General features: G+C 35.5%; 2 protein-coding genes across 2 annotated transcripts; both read right to left on the bottom strand.

Annotated features, from left to right (window-relative positions):
• Positions 1-1,637: 1,637 nt before the first annotated feature.
• LOC118344814 (uncharacterized mitochondrial protein AtMg00310-like) lies at positions 1,638-2,354 on the bottom strand. Its single transcript, XM_035686215.1, has one exon. The coding sequence runs from the start codon at positions 2,352-2,354 to the stop codon at positions 1,638-1,640; it is 717 nt and encodes a 238-aa protein (XP_035542108.1).
• An 11,394-nt stretch (positions 2,355-13,748) lies between these two features.
• On the bottom strand, positions 13,749-19,272 carry LOC108981245. Its single transcript, XM_035686825.1, has 7 exons — positions 18,574-19,272; positions 18,396-18,482; positions 18,076-18,288; positions 17,467-17,631; positions 17,110-17,163; positions 16,807-16,953; positions 13,749-14,443 (listed from the first exon to the last, which is right to left on the bottom strand). Exons 1-7 carry the CDS (start codon positions 18,919-18,921, stop codon positions 14,066-14,068), a joined length of 1,392 nt encoding a protein of 463 aa, XP_035542718.1. The 5' UTR covers positions 18,922-19,272; the 3' UTR covers positions 13,749-14,065.
• Between the last annotated feature and the right edge of the window lie 701 nt (positions 19,273-19,973).

Raw genomic sequence — 19,973 nt, 5'->3', positions numbered from 1 at the left:
AATAGATGCACCCAGAGTTGTTGTTAGCATTTTAATGTTGTTTTGCTTGTTAGCATTAGGGCTGAGCACCGACGGTTTCAGAGTCAGAGGGCCCAACCTGCAACTCCGACTTCGACATGTAGAGAATCCGCTCTGCCTCCCACTCCGACTTTAGAGCGGAGTTGGATTTTTTGACTTTTTTTTAAATTTTTTTTAACTTCATATTTGACCCACTTTTTTTTTTTTAAATGTGGCCTTCAAATTTTAATTTTCTCAAAATTACAATCCAAACTTATTAAACTTTTGATTATAATAAAAAATACAACTAAATAAAACAAGTAACATACTAACATACATTCAAAAAATAAAAATAAAAAGAAAGTCCTATTTTTTTTTTTGATAGAAAAGAAACATTCATTTCATAAAGGCATAACACCTTGAGATAATTTACAATAGTGTTGATCAATGAAAATGACATTCTCAATGAAAGGAGGTACACTATTCCACCAAATAAGCATATCTTTAATAGACCAAGCATGTCTTGCAAGTCGATGGGCAACCTCATTTGTGAATCTACTGCAATGTTGAAAGCTGCAATGAGGAAAAGTTTGCATTAATCCTTTTACCTCTACTACCACAGATCGTATAGCTGCATTTGACTCAGATGATCTATTAACCTCTTCAACTAGGAACAAACAGTCACTTTCAATTATCAGCTTTGGTATACCCAAGCTCATGCACAATTGAAGGCCTCTCAATAAAGCCACAGCTTCAACTTGTTCTAGTTCCAGAGAAACAGATTCCACTCTACTACATGCCATAAGAATTTCACCCATTTGGTTCCTCAAAACCGCGCCCATACCAGCTTTGTTTAAATAAAAAAAGAGAGCCCCATCAATGTTTAGCTTAAGAGAGTCTTCTGGAGGGGGTGACCATCTGTACACCATGTTTTTAGAAATATGGTTCCCCAACTGCTGTCTAACCACAACACTATGCAATTTCTTTGTAAAAGCAAATCCAATAACTTGTTGAGGTGGTAAAGCAATTTGTTCATGAACCATTTTGTTCCTTCTGAACCAAAAAGCCCAAACCATCAAGAAGAAATCCAACAGATCCTCAGAATTTCCCTTGAATAAAATATCTATTGTAGCAGTGAGAAAAGAGCTGATTTGGTCACCATTTTGGAGAACAGCAAACCTACTCCTTAAAAAAACCATAGGTGGAAGGGCATAATATCAGCACATGCCTCAAATCCTCTAATGGATGTTGACAAAAGCAACATTTTCCTTCAATGTCCAGTTTTCTTTTGATCAAGTTTGCCTTTGTTGATAAACAATCCTTACACGGCCTCCATGCAAAAACCTTAACTTTATGAGGAACTTGTAACTTCCATAGAGCAGTCCAGAATTTTTTCATCACAACCCCATTCAAGGATTCCCCATGTTCTGATTCCAAGATAGTTTTAAAGAAACTATAAGCACTTTTGACAGAAAAAGAACCTGACTTCTCATGTTCCCACAGCCAATGATCAGCAGCACCAGTATGACTTGGATGCAATCTGAGTATAGCCTCCACCATGTTTGGATTGAAAAGAGCTCTAACCTTGGCAATATCCCACCATTTAGTACTTTGATCAATCAGAGAGAACACTTTATTGTCTAGCTGGCTACTATGTTCAGTACTCCCAGTGCTTGTCTCAAATTTCTAAATCCAGGTAGCCAAACATCATTCAAAATATGGATTAAACTTCCATTTCCCACATTCCATCTGCCACCTTGCACTAGCAGCCTCTTTGCTTCCCAAATACCCCTCCAAGCATAGGAAGGATTTCCTCCAAGAGAAGCTGTCAATAGATTCCCATCAGAAAAATATCGAGCTGCATAGATTTTATGGAATAAACTATCCTGATTTTGCAATAATCTCCAAGCTTGTTTTTCCAACAAAGCCATATTGAAAACCTCAAGCTCCTTGAACCCCATGCCTCCCACAAATTTCGAATTGCACATCTTCTTCCAGCTTAGCCAATGGATCTTTCTCTCCTCCTGCATCTGACCCCACCAATACCTTGCCATCATACTCTCAATATTAGAGCAAAGCCTTGGTGGAAGCTTAAAACAACTCATGGCATAAGATGGAATTGCCATAGCTACTGCTTTAAGGAGGATCTCCTTACCCCCTTGAGAGAACATATTCCCCTTCCAACCTTGCAACTTGAGCCAAACTTTGTGCTTAATGCCTGCAAATGCCCTCGATTTGGACCTGCCCACCATAGTTGGTAGCCCAAGGTACTTGTCATAGTGTTGCAATTGAGTTGAGCACCACAAATTCATAATAGCATGCCTGTTGTGCTGATTCACATTAGCACTAAAAACCATTGATGTTTTCTCTCTATTCAACTACTGACCTGAGGCAACTTCATATTGCTCTAAAAGAGTTTGCAACCTTACATTTGTTTCCACATCAGCATTACAGAAAATCAAGCTATCATCTGTAAAAAGCAGATGATTCAATTTAGGAGCTCCACGAAAAATCTGTAATCCAGTAATAGCATTAGTTCTTTCAGCCTCTCTCAAAAGGCTAATCAAACCTTCAGTACACAAGAGGAATAGATAAGGAGAAATAGGATCTCCTTGCCTCAACCCTCTAGAAGGAACAATAAGACCAGTAGGAGAGCCATTAATCAGGATTGAAAAAGTAGGAGTCCTCACACACATCATCACAAGCTGAATTAACTTCTCATGGAATCCCAATTTTCTCATAACAGATTCAATAAAACTCCATTCGACTCTGTCATAAGCTTTGCTCATATTAAGCTTGATAGACATAAAACCTTTCTTTCCTTTCTTCTTTCTCTTCAAATAGTGTAAAACTTCATAGGCCACTAGTACATTATCCGTGATGAGTCTGCCAGGTATGAAAGAGGACTGAGTATCTGAGATGATCACAGGTAACACTTGCTTGATTCTATTAGCAATGACCTTAGAAATTAGTTTATATGTAACATTACATAAACTAATTGGTCTAAGGTCATTTACTGTTTGAGGACTCTTCTTCTTAGGGACCAGAGTGATGAAAGTGTGATTGAGAGCTTGAGGCATTTCTCCATGATTCAAAACTTGTAGAACAGCATTTGTAATGGATGTACCAATGTCAGGCCAAAATTTCTGGAAAAAGAGAGGTGGCATACCATCAGGCCCTGGTGCTTTGTTGGGATGCATCTCTTTCAATGCTTGAAGAACTTCACCAGCTGTGAAGGGTTTAATAAGTTCGACATTCATCTCATTTGAGACCTTCCTCTCCATTTTATCAAGAATCACTTCCTGATCTGTAGATCCTGCAGAAGTAAACAAAGAAGAAAAGTGATTAACAATTAGTCTGTCACAATGTTCTCCCTCCTGCCAATAGCCACTGGCATCCATTAGTTTTGATAAGCCATTCTTTCTCTTTCTTTGAGATGCTTTAGCATGGAAAAACTTAGTATTCTGATCCCCTTCTGCTAACCATAAAGCTCTTGATCTCTGTTTCCACATTATCTCCTCCCTATCCATCCATTTCTGAACTTCAACTAAAGCTTCATCAATCTCCTTTGTATTTAATGCTGTTGGATCCTTACTTTGTTCCATGAAGAGTTTGTGCTTTGCTTCTTTCAGCTTGACCTGGACCTTACCAAACTTTGATTTGTTCCACCTTTGTAACTTATTGCTACAACTATAAATAAAGTCCATAACACCCTGCATTCCATTTGAGGAAACTGCAGCAAGCCACTCCTGCTGTATAATTCTTGAACATTCAATTTCACCAATCCACATTGCCTCAAACCTAAAAGGCTTAGCACCTCCTCGTCTTGACTGGGGGCCCTCCAGCTCAATCCATAGTGGGAGGTGATCAGAATAAGAGATAGAACCATGAGTGACTGAGGCTCTAGTGAACAGATTACACCAAGATACATTTCCAAGGAATCTATCCAGTCTCTCATAAACACGAGCCATATCTTGTCTACCATTGCACCAAGTATATTGTGGACCACAGAAACCAAGGTCCCTTAACTCACAATCTAAAATCATTTGTTGGAAATCAACCATTTGCTGTTGTGGTCGATCTCTTCCCCCCCATTTTTCCTGTACTGATAAAATTTCATTGAAGTCTCCAAATACAAGCCAAGCCTCCTCAGGATACCTCCTCAAACTTCTTAGTAGATTCCAAGTTTCCATCCGTCTTGCAGTATCAGGTTGACCATATAGACCTGTCATGTACCAGGTTCGTGTCATGTCAGTTACCATAGCATCAATATGTGATGCTGAATAACTCAAAATGGACAGAGGCACATCTTGCTTCCATAATAAAGCAAGGCCCCCACTTCTACCAGCCGCGTCAACAGTTAAGCAGCAATTAAACTTAAATCTAACTCTATAGAATTCCATTTTTGCAGCATTCAGTTTTGTTTCTTGCAAAAACAAAACATCAGGATCTTCTCTTCTGAGTAAATCAGCAAGAGTACGAATACCACGAGGGTTGCCAAGCCCTCGTGTATTCCAACTAAGGATCTTCATTGAGCTCGGTGGGGCTGTGTTCCAGCCACCACCGTATCTTGGGAAATGGAACCCTCCCTTCCATTATCACATCTAGTATTACTTTTAAGTCTCTTAGAATTGCCAGTAATCTCCAACACATCCTCCGACTCATGATGCCGTTTTGACCTCCCAGAGGCACTTTCAGAAGGAGAATGATGCACCTGAGACCTTAAAATTCGCCTCCATGTACGAGTCCCTCCATAAGACTTCCTCAGCTCTACCTTTGCATTCAAAACTTCCTTCCCGCCAGAAATATTACCCATATTAGCCTTCACTGTTGAAATGTCACAAATACCCTTCTGTCGAGATGCAACTTCATGGCCCTTAACTTTTGCAGCAGTTACAAATTTCAACTTTTGTTGACTTTGCTCTGTTGCCATGCAGCTCTCCATTACACCCTCATCAGTTACTAGTTTCATCCTATCGTGACTTTGATCAGTTGCCAAACTACTCGCCACCTTATCCGCATCAGTTACAGAACCCACCTTGCGAATATCTAGTAACGGAACCTGACAATTATCACCAGCTTGGCTGTTATCCAAACTTTCCTCCACAATATCCGCCGCTCCCACGTTATCCTCGGAAGCAGTTACGTTTCGATCACTCGAAGATTCTCCGGTAGACTGGTCTGGCCCATGCTTCATCGTAGAACTACTACCATCATGGTTTCTCTGCCTCCTGTGTACAGGTCCTCTATATTCGCCAAAGTTCCCTGCACGCAGCCAGGGACCATATGGAAACTCAGAGACTGAAAACTTGTCCATCAATGGCCTCCACTGATTACACTCCTTATGATTATGACCAAGCGTACCACATATGTAGCAAAAATTTGGAAGTCGTTCATAAGAGAACCGAACCCAGAAGGGATTTGAAGATCCCACACAAACCTTCTTACCACGTAACAAGGGCTTAGTAACATCAAACTTTACCCTGATACGCAGGTACTCCCCCCAGGCCAGTGCATCCTTTTCCAAATCGACCTCTACCACACTACCAACTTCCTTCCCTACTATGTGTCCCATCTTCCAGTTCCTAGCCATAATCGGGAGATCATGGATACGAACCCAGAAGAGCGCCTCAGGGAAAGTAACCTAATGTACTTGCTGCAACCCATCCACCTCATTTGTGAGAACCAAGTGCTTATCAAAAGCCCAAGGTCCCTCTCTGAAAACGCATTCTTTATCCCATGGATCCTCAAACTCAGCAATAAATAGATTAGCACTAACATCTCGAATGGAGATAGACTTACCAGGGCGCCATAGACGCTTCATAGTACTCTTAAACGCCTCCTTATTAAACTGTTTATCAGTGAATAGTTTAAACAACAGACATTTTTCACTTCTACCTAGCGCACCATCCAGAGACTCTTCATCCACTACCACGACTTCCTCTTCCTGATCAGATAGGGATAGTTTTCCACACATCTTCTCAAGATCTTCCTCCATAGTTTCCACACACACTACCACACAAATAGGTAGTCAGTCCTGCACAGGGCAGGTAGGAAGCCTCTACTTAGGGAGCCCTCGAGAGGAAATTTCCCGCACATCAATCTTAATCGTGAAAGTCCTATTTTTATATGTACTCCCATCATCCATGATTCTATATCCACATCCAACTAATCACTAGAATAAACAAAGGCACCGCATACGAAATGAAGATTAAAAAAAAAGGCACCGTATAGTTACTATAGTATACTATTATAATTACTATGAATCTATTTTTAATTATATTATATATATGTATGATATATATTATTATATATGAATATTAAAAGAAAAAAGGCACCGTATATGAAATAAAGATTCAAAAATAGTATTACTATTTTATATATAATATAGTATTAATATATTATACTATTAGTCTATTACTATATCTTATAGTATAATTACTAATACTATAGTATCATACTATTAGTATGTTAGTGATTTAATATTATATATATATTAAATCTCTAATCTCTTATACTTGATATATATATTAATATATATAAATATTAGTAATACACTGATAGTATTAGTATATTAGTATTAGTATTAGTTATACTAGTAGTGATATTAGTTATACTAATAGTTATATTAGTATTAGTTATTATTAATACTATATATTATACTAATAGTGATATTAATACTATATATAGTTATAATGATTAGTATAATTACATTAGTATTAGTTATAGTGATTTAGCATAACTATATTAGTATAAGTTATAGTGATTTAATATAGGTATAATACTATAAGTTATAACTATAGTCTATAATAGTATTAGTATAAATATTAGTATTAGTTATAGTAATTTAGTATAACTATATTAGTATAAGTTATAGTGATTTAGTATAGGTATAATACTATAAGTTATAATTATAGTCTATATTAGTATTAGTATTAGTTATAGTGATTAGCATAACTATATATTAGTATTTGCTATAGTGATTTTAATTTAGTATAACTATATAATACTATTAATATAAATCACTATACTAACTATATCACTGATAGTATTAGTATACTAATACTAGTATATCACTATAGTTAATAGTATCATATAGTAATATGGTATTAGTAATTAATACTACAGTGATTTATATAGTAATTTATATATAGACTTAAAGTAGATTACTAATAGTATTAGTATTAGACCATAAATCTAATTAATACACTAATGTATATTAGTATTACTAATATATTTATCAAAATGAATATGTTGAGAATTTATTAAGTTAAAAAATATAATTAATACAAGATATTATTATATAAAATTTATATGAATAATACTTTAGTTATTATACATTAGTATTATATGTTATTCTAAATTTATAGATTAATGTTTATCTATTAGTATTACATGCTGATGTTATTATGCATCTTAGTGTTTATAGTATATTATATATATATTAGTATTACATGTTATTATATTTATACATTAGTAATTTAGTGTTACAACTTACATGTAACATGGTAGTAATATTGTAAATTTGTAATAGTATGATATTTACATATAATCATATACTAAACTATTATTATTTATTAGTCAATTTAGTCTATATATTATAGTATAAATATATTATTTAACTAGTATATTATTGAGTTTAACTAACTATATAAGATATAGTTGTATAAAATTTAAATGATTAATATATAGAAAAACACATATTTTTATAAAATATGTATAAAATCAGAGGCGGAGTCGGAGGACCAAGTCGGAGGTGGATCGGAACGGAGTCGGTTCTTCAATGACTCCAACTCCGACTCCGACTCCGATTTCCAATAGGAAAAAAACTCCGACTCCGACCAGAGCTGGAGCGGAGTCAGATTCGGAGTCGGATTGTCGGATTTTTTCTCAGCCCTAGTTGTCATCTTAAACTGTATCTTAACTGCTTTTAGATAGATTTATACTTGGTTTGAAAAAATAATAATGTCAAATTGATGTGAACAATAGATGCACCCAGATTTGTTGTTAGCATTTTAATGCTATTTTGCTTGTTAGCATTTTAACATGCATCTTAATTGCTTTTAGATAGATTTTTAATGCTATTTTGCTTGTTAGCATTTTTAATTACATCTTAACTGCTTTTAGATAGATTTATACTTGGTTTGAAAAAAAAATAATGTCAAATTGATGTGAACATAGATGCACCCAGATTTGTTAGCATTTTCAACTGCATCTTAACTGCTTTTAGATAGATTTTTACTTGGTTTGAAAAAAATAATGTCAAACAATAGATGCACTTAGATTTGTTGTTAGCATACCCCTATTTTGTCCGCAAATTGGTGTCATACTTGCCTCGTGGTTTATATGATGTTTGATATTCTTCTCATACCTTCTAATAATTCTGATAATGAAGCGTGTGGGTAACAATTCAGTGTTGCACTTAAAGTAGTCATCTGTCAATCATCACGTAGATCAACTATGGCATCAAGTCAATCATCATCATGTATAGTTAATGATCTTGAAATGGAATCACCGAATTGCTGGTGTGGTTTGAAAGCGCTATTAAAGATCTTCCACACCCACAAAAATCCTGGAAGGAAATTTTGTGCTTGTTTGAATTATGGAATGGTAAATAAATTGCCAATTTTTTGTATTGCTTTTGAATGCATGTACAAAAATATTTATTTACATGAAATTTGAAATTCTTGAATTGTACACAGGGAGAAACAAGATGTCAATTTTTCATTTGGGCAGCTATACTTCAATCAGTATTATCTGAGAAAACCTAACAAGAGATAATGAAATTCAGAAGAGGAGGGATGCTTTGTTGTTGCGTGAGTATGAAGCTCAAAAAGAAAAGGACAAACTAATAGAGAGAGAGAAAATGTTTCAGAAGCAAGAGGACGAACTTCGCAGAAGGATAGTAGAGATTAAGGTTGTACGTATATTGTTGTGTCTATATTGGATTGTATTTTTTGTAATAGTTTTTGGTTGGTTCTGAATGTAGATGTATCACGTTAGTTTTAAATGAAAATAGACTGATCGGATCCTAACTTGTATGATATATTTATTTATGAATATAATTATGACAGCTTATATGGATATTAAGTTCAATGTTCTGCATGTGTAGTTGGCATAGCCATTTTTGGAGTGATATTTGGCATTGGCAAGATTGTTTTGTAATAGATCTTTGGAGTTGTCAATATTTTTGGAGTTGCCTTTATTAGAGGAAAGGTACGCACTTTTTATCCATGACGTTCCCATAGAGGAAGTGATTTTGTTTCTATGGCCAATATGAAAATCCTTGACTGGCTGTTTGTGAAAAAATAACTGTCATAAGAAAATTGATAAATGATTCCAGATCCTCCCACACATATGATCCAGTTGCTTCAAAATGTAAAAACAACTAAAATGAAGATGTCAATGTATGATCACAACCACCGTTAAAATCAACCACATAACATTGCAAAACTCAAGAGTGGTCCAAGAGTTTGTTATAAATTCACAAAAAATCGCAAACCGTACTCTCTCTCATTTAATCTATATGTGCTCCATGGAGGAACCATTACAATAGATGAAAATTTAATCTTGCCTTTTATTGTAACAGAAGAGATTGTCAGGAAATAGATCTCTCGGGAATGGCCTCCTTGCGGTATGGAATTAGCCCAGGGCTGTGAAACTTACCATGTGAGCTTCCATCCCCTATTCTTTCAACTTCCCTATCAGTCACTTGGCGACCTACTATTAATTTGTCCTTCCTCGATCTGCTTCTGTTTGTCTGACCAATTGTACATCCGTTATAAGGATTATGCAAGTAATTTGGTGGAAATCTCTATTTGTTATTCTGCATTACAAGACATCTTATATAATACAAGAATGTGGCTATTTAAGGAATATACATCCATAAATGAGACAACGGCTATTTATGGAATATACAACCAAGAAACAGAGTTGCTATACAAGAAATATTGACAGAGAGGAAATCACGTGATTTATGTGCATTCCCTTATACGGCCCTTCAAAATGGACGTTCCATCAGCAACGTTAATTTTGCCATGTAACAAGTTGAAGCGAGATCGAGTGAGAGGCTTTGTAAATAAGTCAGTGAGCTGGTCATCCGTGTGAACATGAGCAACACGTAATTTACCACGATGAACAAAGTCACGGACAAAGTGGAGATCGATGGCAATGTGTTTCATCCTGGAATGCATAACAGGATTGAGACTAAGCTGGGTTGCACCAACGTTATCACAGAGTAGAAGTGGTGGTTCATGTAACGTGAGACCAAGTTCATCAAGAAGGGATTGTATACAAGCAATATCCGACGCTGCAGTGGCCAAGGCCCGATATTTAGCTTCCGTGGAGGAGCGAGCCATTGCCTTTTGTTTTCAAGTGCGCCAACTGATAGGATTATTGCCTAGAAAAATTATATAAGCTATAGTAGACTTTCGATCATCAAGATCACCACCCCAATCAGCATCTGAGAAACCTCTAAGCATTGAGTTTGTTTGACGATGCAATAGGAGACCAAAGTGAATGGTTTGTTTGACATAACATAAGAGCCGTTTAACATGTTGCCAGTGCGTGACAGTCGGTTTGTGCATGAACTGGGCAAGAGGATTGACTGCGAAACCGAGGTCTGGGTGAGTGAGTGAGAGGTATTGAAGAGAGCCAATAGTGCGTCGGTATTCAGTAGCATCAAAGCTAGCGGAACCATCATCAAGCATGAGCTTAGCAGACACAGACATAGGTGTTTGAACTTCCTTAGCACTAGCTATCTTCAATCTGGTAAGTAGATCATGAACATAACGATTTTGAGAAAGAAATAATCCTTGTTGAACCGGAATGACTTCTACCTCAAGAAAGTAATGAAGATCACTTAGTTCCTTCAGTGAAAACTTATCACCTAGAGACTTGACAACGTGCTGCAAGAACTGATTGTTATTTTTGGTGAGGATTAAATCATCAACATACACCAACACATAGAACAGAATCCCATCCCGATTGATGATAAACAAGGAGCTATCAGACTTCGAATTAAAGAAACCCAGCTGAAGAAGACCAGAGCGCAGGGCATTGTACCAGGCCCTAGGCGCTTGCTTGTGACCATAAATTGATTTCTGAAGAAATCAAACATGATGAGGTAAGGAAGTTTCTAAATATGAGGTTAGGAACCTTTGGTTTTAAGATTGATAATGCATCTTGTTCACAAGGAAATAGTTTTATATTTTGTAGAGTTTTATTTGAAGAAATTAGGAATGAGTTCAGTGGATTTTGAAGTTATGATATAGATTTATGTATGGTCTATGGTATTTCATGATGATTGGTGGTACTCTTATTTTCTATAGGTATCACGATTCTATCACCAAGTATGAGTTGTAAGATTTCGGACCCAAATTTTGGAGAATCTTAGGTTACATTTATTGAGATTATTATTTTAGGTTGGGAATTATTATTATTATTATTTCATGTAGAGAGTTTTATTTATTTGGAGATTACTATTGTACGTGGAGTTAAAATAATTGTTGGGTGAATTTATTATTAGGCTTTTAAATCAATCTCAATGTAAAAGTTGATGTTTAGGCTTGAATTGAACTTGGAGTGGATGATGGTTGACACGTAGCGTGCTAACGTGTACGCCTAAAGGACTAGTGAGGTGTTAGACCAAAATATAAGACGATTGATTTTTTTTTTTTTAATATTAGGTTCGACTAAATCATTGAGGAGTAAAGAGATATGAAAAACATGTAGCGGATAAGTTTGTAACTTATTTGAGGTCTAGCAAATTTCGAGGATGTAATTTTTATAAGGATGAGAGTTTGGAACGACCCAGCCTAACAATTTTACGGTTGGTATATTGAAAAAATCTCTATAAATCTAAGTTATAAATTTAGTCCCTATAAATTTAGTCCAACCCAAACTAAATCTCTATAAATTTAGTCCAAACCCAAACTGGTCGTCACTCTCTCCCAAATCTCTCTATAAATATCTCACTTCCGCGTATTATTTGGAAAAGATCATAAACCTCCATGTCCAGCACCATGATCGATTTTATGTCAGAAATTTTAGAAAGGAATACTATAAGGTAAGAAGTTTAATCATAAACTAGGATTAACATACGTTAGCTATATGTATATTATTGAAGCCAGTTCTTTCGAAGCCAGTGTTTATGTACCACACACATCATGATATTTGCAAACACGTCATTTATCATGTTTCATTCCGCATATTATAATACTGAGTCATCAACTCATTTTAGTTTTTTTTTTTGTTTTTTATTTTTAAGCCACCCTAGGTCAGGATAATTATGATGATAGAGCTTTAGGATGGAACTTAGTTCAAGGAGGCGTGATAGTGGCCTAAATCATATATAGAGATATTAAGTTATGATTTTTATGGCACAAGCTTTGAGAAATTTTAATAAATACTTCTACGTACTCTCTTTTATGATCTCAATATTTTAATAAAAAAATATTTTATTTATAGAATATTTGTACCTGACGCTTCTTTTAGAATAAAATAAAATAATTTTAAATCAAGATTCAGTAATAGCCCTCTAGCTCTTAAAAAAATTTTAAAAGTGACTTTATTATTTATCGTGAGATGTGGAGTGTCTATTTGTCTTTCTTTTTAAAATCCTCACGAGAATGAGAGGAATTTCATCGGTGTGTTTTCTTGCAATATAAGGTTAATAGGTAAGAGAATATTTGTCAGGTTGATTTATGCAGCCCAATAGTGATTCATAGTGTCGTGTTTGCCTGCCCTTGCATTAGTAGGTGGGTAACTGGGTTGGTGGGTTTTAGTAGGAAAATCTGGTATGAATCGGCCCATTGAACACGTAGCTAGCTAGGTACAATCATCAGAAATTAGTGATTGGTTATGGGCTTCTTTAATTTGTAGCATATGTGCAGCAGTCTCTTATGATTTTATTACAACTCGTCCAAGATGAGTAATGCATATAGTAATGAGCTGGACAAACGTCGCTCTCTTTTTTTAAAAAAATATGATATATTATTAATAAATAATGCGTATTTTATAACTGTAAATATTATTTATCTTTCAATTATGATAAAAGAGCATTGCTATTCATAAGCCCATACACCACACACCAAAATTTTTTTATTTTTTTAAAATTTTTTTAAAGTTTTTTTTGATTTTATTATTCTTAAAACAAGAAATATTATTCTACTCATAATTCATATACTACATATTTAATAAGAGAATAAAATTAAATAAATCATAAAAAGAATGGTGTGTGGTGTATGAGGCTTGTAAATAGAATTTTTCATATGATAAAAACCTAGTGGTTCAGTTGACGAGATTGTTAACTTGTGTTTATTAAAGAACATTAGATATTCTTGGACTAAATCCAGTTGACGAGATTGTTAGAAGCTACATATATATATATATATATATATATATATGAACGTACGGTCAAATTGAGGAAACGCATTACAGTCACGCGGAGGAATGCATGATGAGCTATAGGGTATATATTGGGTTGCTGCAATAATCCTCTATCAAGATTACTTTTTATTTTATGTGGGGTCCATTTTAGGTTTGCGAGAAGATGACAATAACATGAACTCGATCGAGGCCTACATTCATGATCTGTGGAGTGAAATATTAAGGTTGTTAGGGTCCAAGCATGCATTTCATTTCTGAAGGGTTATAAATGCAACCATGAAGAAAGCATATATGTTTTGGTCGATCGAAAGATTGATGGAAAAGTCAACTTATTTTTTCATTTAAAGCAATCTTATCCACTCATCATTTTTCAAACATAATACATACAATAAATTTTTAACAGGACGTAAGCCAAACTCTTTCTTAAACAAAGTAGGCTACGAATCCGATGACAGAAAATGTTGAAGATGACAAACCCGGCCACTAGTATATTTCACTATTTCTTTTCCCCAAATTTACACCAAGTCCCTAAAAGGTGGTATAATTAATGAATCACCAGTTAGTAAAAAGAATAAGAAGAAAAAAGAGATCAAACCCCCCAAAAAAAAAAAAAAAAAACCCAACAAAAACTGATCATGATCATGATGATGTATACCTTTATCCGATCCCTTTTAGCTAGCTAGGGACACTCCACATTCCTTCCAGGTCCACCATAGTAAAAATAATTCCCCCAAACATTGTTTATTCCTCCTTGTATATCATAGCAACTTGGATGGTCTGCTAGGACTCTTAGGTTTGATAATGGAACCAAGCTATTATCCCAATCCACAACTTGCAAATTTCTAAAATAAGATGCTTTTCCAAACCCTTCTCCAGCTAAATGTCCACTTCCCATTTGTGTTGAAGTGTGGAAACCAGATGGCCTGGAATTCACAACTTCTCCTCCAAATTGCACCATGCTTGCATGATCCTGAAGGTGAGTGAACAGGAAAGATGGCCAGTACCCGACAAGAACTCCGGATCCGAATTCTAGCCACCAATTTCCATGCTTTGGATCCTATATACACAGTATGAAAAGAAAAAGCTATTAATTTTAGAACCTTTTCTACCGCCTTGTTCTGCACTCAAACTAAATACTCATTATTATTCATCAAGTATATATATATATATATATATATATATATAAATCCATGTGCAAATATATATGCTAGCAAGCAGCATCAGAGAAAAGTAGCATGCATGGATCAAAAGGAAAAGTTGCACAAAGAAAATATATAAGGGTCATGTGAATTAACGATAATATGAAATGAAAAGCGTGCGAAGGTCAGGAAGCTCTTTTGCTTGGAAAAGAAGAGAATCCAGCCTGCAAAGCATAAATTAAAAGCGCAATGGCAATGATGAATGCACGCGTATCATGCACTAAAGCGGGAAGTGGCGCGCGTATGATTCCTCCGAAGCTCATCTGTTTCTTCTTCTTTTTTCTTTTTTTTTTCTTTGTTATTATTATTTGGTTGGGTTATCATGTATGATGTTAATGTAGGGTCTGATGATCCTCCACTCTACACAGTCTTCAATGGACTTCGAAAAATGTGAAGGTCATTGACCCATGAAGTCGATCGGAAGACTTTTGGAGAAAGTATTCAGATCTGACGGGCCAGAGAAATTTACCATCGTTTGGCTGAGTTATTAGTAGTACTGGGGATAGAAACAACCTTAGCTTTAGGACAAACCCGCCGGCGAATGTTCCTGACCACCTTTGGGTTTCATTAAAACCAGGTTCAATCCTCGATTTTGTACTTTCAAAACCTTTTACCAATCACACCCAAGTAATTAGTAATCTTTGAGATAACTCGCAAATTCGACACAAAATAATATATATGTTAGCTAGGTTTAATCGAGTCAATTCAATGTTAGGCCAACCCATCTCATTGGTTAACTTGATTAATGACCCATTTATTTCATATGCCATTCCCATAAAACACAATTTTCACTACAAGAAAAATAGATTTTTGTGACTAATTTATTACAATTAAAAGATTATTCGCAACTAATTTTAATTGCAAATAGTCATTTCGCTGGAATTAACGTAGTTTTCTAATAGTGATTTATTTATATAATTTCACAATTCTTAGAGTAGAAACCTTTATAAAAAGTGTTAAATGATCTATGAACAAGTCTTTTGTGATTGTTTAATCCCTAAATATCAATACATGAACCACATGAAAGACCTCATGCATTTCTTATGATATTCGAGTGAGCTTTAAAACTCACAATTATTGAAAAGCGAACACCTAAATTAAACCGTGAATTTGACCTTTTTATTATAAGGAATTTCATATATGAGATCTTCTTATCCAAATTATTTAAACCCATAAAAACTAATGCAAAGGTTATGGACAACGTCACATTAAGATATTAAGAAAGAAGTGAGACAAGAGTATAACATATAGCATTTTGAATTCGCTCCGAACAACTGAGCTTAGCTTCTCTCTCCCTACTTTTCAATTGTATTACGATCTTAAGGATTAAAAACTTGTCCAAATTATTATCCAATAATTTTAGAATTTTTAGATCAATGGTTGGCATTTTACCAAGCAGAACCATGTTAAGAGTTTGTATCGTGGAGGGGACGACCTATATGTTAGACTAAAATGTCTTGATACCATGTATAGACATAGTATATATCAAATTATTGAATATAGAAAAATGAATAGAGCCACCAAAAGAGGAAGGGATACCATTGGACCAATGTCAATAAACGGAGCCATCGTATACCATTGGATCAATGGCGTGGAATATTATGATCCTAAAGATTAAAATTAAGTACTTAACTAAATTAGTATCCAACATTAATCCTAACGCTTTTGGATCAATAATGAGCCTTTGACAGATTCTTTATCCTCATTGCCTAGCACCCTTGGTCAGTCCTTCCACTTCAATGCCCTTGCTCTAAAGCCGTCGTGACTCCTAACTCTCACCGTCTACTTCTTTCCCTCTTTATGTGTTTGTTACCATTAGTGCATGAGTACGCCATCGAGGTAGTTATTTGATTTCTCAATTAATCCTTCCCGTTGCAATATGTTCCCAAATTGAAATTGCATAACTTTTTAATTAACCTATAAAACGATGGACTCGATCGGTACTTGATTAATCATTAACATTTGGGATATATAGTTATTTTAAAGAGAGGAAATTTATGGTGGTTAATTCTATAATTTTGTGACATTTCTAATTACTTTAAACTAATTAAATTGTTAACTTTACGTTCATTGACCATAAAAATGGATGGCGAGGCTTGCTTTGAAAATGATATATATTTAAACATAAGAAAGAAAAAGAAATGGAATTAAATGGGAAAAATTAATAAAGAGCACTTGGTTTTGGGAAAGCAAAATCATGGAGGAAGTTGAAGTTACGTACCTTCCAAACCAATAAGCTAATATCGAATTGTCCACCTTTGTAGGAGGATGTTGGGGAGATTGCAGCTCCAATTGCAATCCTACTGTTAGTCTGAACGAAGCCTGAGCACAACAAATTGTAACACCCGGTTGCTTGATATGCGTCCGACTGTAAATCAGTACGTGAATGCATGGTTAATTGCTTATTTTCATGCATGCAGCATGGTACGTACGTTGAGATTAATTAATTACTATATATCTTAATTAATTAAGCTTGATCGAGCCTTGAATTAATTAATGAAGAAAGGGTGCTGGTAATACTTACAGTCCAGTACGTAAAAAATCGAGGATAGTTGTCCCCGTACAGCTCTGGGCTAACCTGCAGGCAGAAAATAATTAAATGAATTAGCTCTAGCTTCCTTCCATGGCTAAAAGACAAAAAAAAGCACTGTAATATTAATGGAGATGAGAGGTAGTTTAGCTTTGGTAAAAGGAAGACAAAAACATGCACAAGGTTTCAGAAAACAAAAAAAGTAGTAAAAGCTGGAAGACTCGTCACAATATCTCTTATAGAAAGAATTTAAATAAGCCCATTCCAAAAAGAAAGATTCTTTTTAGGAATTGAATTTGTAGGAGAGAGGAAGGAGTAAGTTGTACTATGGGGAAAGACAAATGAACATGCCTGCCAACCAGCTTCAATGGTGTTAAGATCATCGCCAAATGAGCCTGAGATTACCCACATTTGCGACAAGCTGAATTCGTATTGATTAGCCACGCGGGGCGCCCAGACATTTATGCTAGCTTTTGCTCCATAATACTGTTCTCCACTCACATACCCAACTGCATGCTGTTGCCCAAAAGTCCATTTGAATATTAATTACACATTAATAACATTCAATCCTGTATTTGAGTATGCCCTTTTTTTCTGAAAAAATTGAAATATAATCTTTAGTACTCTTCGTTAAGTTCATGTGTTGGGAGCAAACATTGATATTTGATAGGTGAAATGATGTAAAACTCCGAAAACAAAAAGCTAGAGACAATTTCTTCGACTACTCTGATTCATGTAATATTCACAATTCTCTGGAGAATTGATGCAAAATAATTAAGAGAATAAAAAATAAGCTTATGAGGGAATTCAGTAATTAAGAACGAGGGCCAGCAAATGATAAATAAATAAATAATGTGTATAAAAAGAAAATATTTTTTGGCTGATCGTTTGTGCAGGTCTTGAAGATTTATTTTTCCGATTTCTATTTCGGTATGTAGTGAATCATTTTTAAGCACTTGCCTCATGGCCATCGCTGCTGAAGTCTCTTCTAACATATTTTCTCGGTTTCCTTCCAAATCTTCGAACAGAACTTGCTCTTAACATGTCTTGTTCTGTAGTTCTTCTGACTGGAATTGTTCCTTCTGGACAGGATTCGCCAGACATGCTCCATAACTGAAAGTTTTCTTCCACCACCCCCATTGGGTTATGGCCTTTTGGTCTATCTGGTGGATACTGCAATTTCAAGGAAAAATATATACAAACTTCTTATGTTTTGAATTCATTATCTTGGCTCTGAGATATGAATTCTGAGAACTCAAAGATACATCAAGTTGAATTACCAGTGGTTTTTTCCCTTTAATTTGAGGGTGGTCAAAAGCTGGTTGTAGATGAGACACTACGCAATCTATGAAATCACCATCAGGACTCTGCGTGGGGGAAAAAGAAACATATTTAGTCCAGAAACAGTGCAGAAACAGGGGAAGTAAAACATATGTACTTAGAGACGGGGTCAAATACCTGAATTGTCTGGACAGCAGGCTTGTTGATCTTCCTGAGACGAGATCTTATTAATTTAAGCTTTTGTAACTCATCCTCCGGCCGGAAAGTCTGGTTGGCTGCACGTTCTTCTCTGTGTTCCGACGATTGGGCGGGACAAACCAAAGAAGAAACAAGAAGGAAAAACACAAAAATGGGAATGATTGGGGAGATCTTACACCAGCTAGATGCCATGTTTGAGAAATTCCCTTGTGTTGTATCTTCTGCAAAATCTCTTTGTTTTTGTGTACATTGGTGTTGTCCTGTTCTGTATCCAAAAATCTTATTCCTAGGTTTTCTCCATGAAGACGCACGTCCCAGTAATTCCATCAAACACCTAATGACTATTCTAAGAAACCCACTTCACTCTCTCACCAATTTCAAGGCTTTGGAACCCCAGTATAACGAAAACTTCCTTCTATTCTCTCTCTTCTTCTCTAGCAAAAACTTTGCTTTTTTCATACAAGTTGAACTTCAGGGCATGGCTGTTTAAAAAAACATACAAAATGGGTTGGGTTTTCTCAAAGTTTTGCCCATGTGGGCTTGGAGTTACAAATACAGGGTAGTGATGAAGTCATGCATGCTCTATTTTTAAAAATGTGAAAAGAGAAATTAAGGAGAGAGAAAGACCCGGGGGAGTGTTTCCAGTCTCCAATACAAGGACTGAAACTTGAAGCTTTTTTGTGTTAATTTTATAGGGCAAAATGACACTGATATCTGTTATTCTTTACTGGACAGAAGGGAATCACACAGGATTCTGGGTTTCCAAAGTTCTTTGCTTTGGAGGGGTTCTCTTTCTCACTTCCCTAGATGTTCTTTGTGTCAGCTAGTCTGTTTTCATTCTCTCTCATTTACCATAATAATTTAACAGACAAAATAAAGCTAACCCACTTTAGTTTTCTTAGAATATAATTGTTAATGTGAACATTTTTTTCAAGGAAAATGATGGGCTGTTGCCAATGTCACAGTAGTTAACTTGCAGATTGGTGGAGAGTTGTACGTTTGGTGGGTAACCACCTAGGCAGTGGCGTATCAATAAGATGTCAATACTTCCTATGGTTCTAACCTTCTCCTAAATCCCAAGTGCCACATCTTTTTGAGCAGTCGTTTTCTAAGAGTGAGCCAATTATTTGTTTATGTGTTGGACCGGTCTGCTCTGTTTGCACGCGCATCTGGTTATGTGCACTCTCTGCATGCCTACTCACACACCCATGCATGCGGTGTTCAATCTTCCACTCTTGAGCCTTTCGGTTTTCTTTTATTAGTACAAAATGTTTATAACAAGAAAAATTATTATATCCTATAAAAAACACCTAATACCTGATGAAAAAAATATAGGTGTAGGGTGTAAGAGTGAATAGTAACTGATACATAGCAAATCC

The sequence above is a fragment of the Juglans regia genome, chromosome 16 (genome assembly GCF_001411555.2).
Source record: "Juglans regia cultivar Chandler chromosome 16, Walnut 2.0, whole genome shotgun sequence".
Classification (NCBI taxonomy): Eukaryota; Viridiplantae; Streptophyta; class Magnoliopsida; order Fagales; family Juglandaceae; genus Juglans; species Juglans regia.
This window is presented reverse-complemented; position numbering and strand designations above follow the sequence as displayed.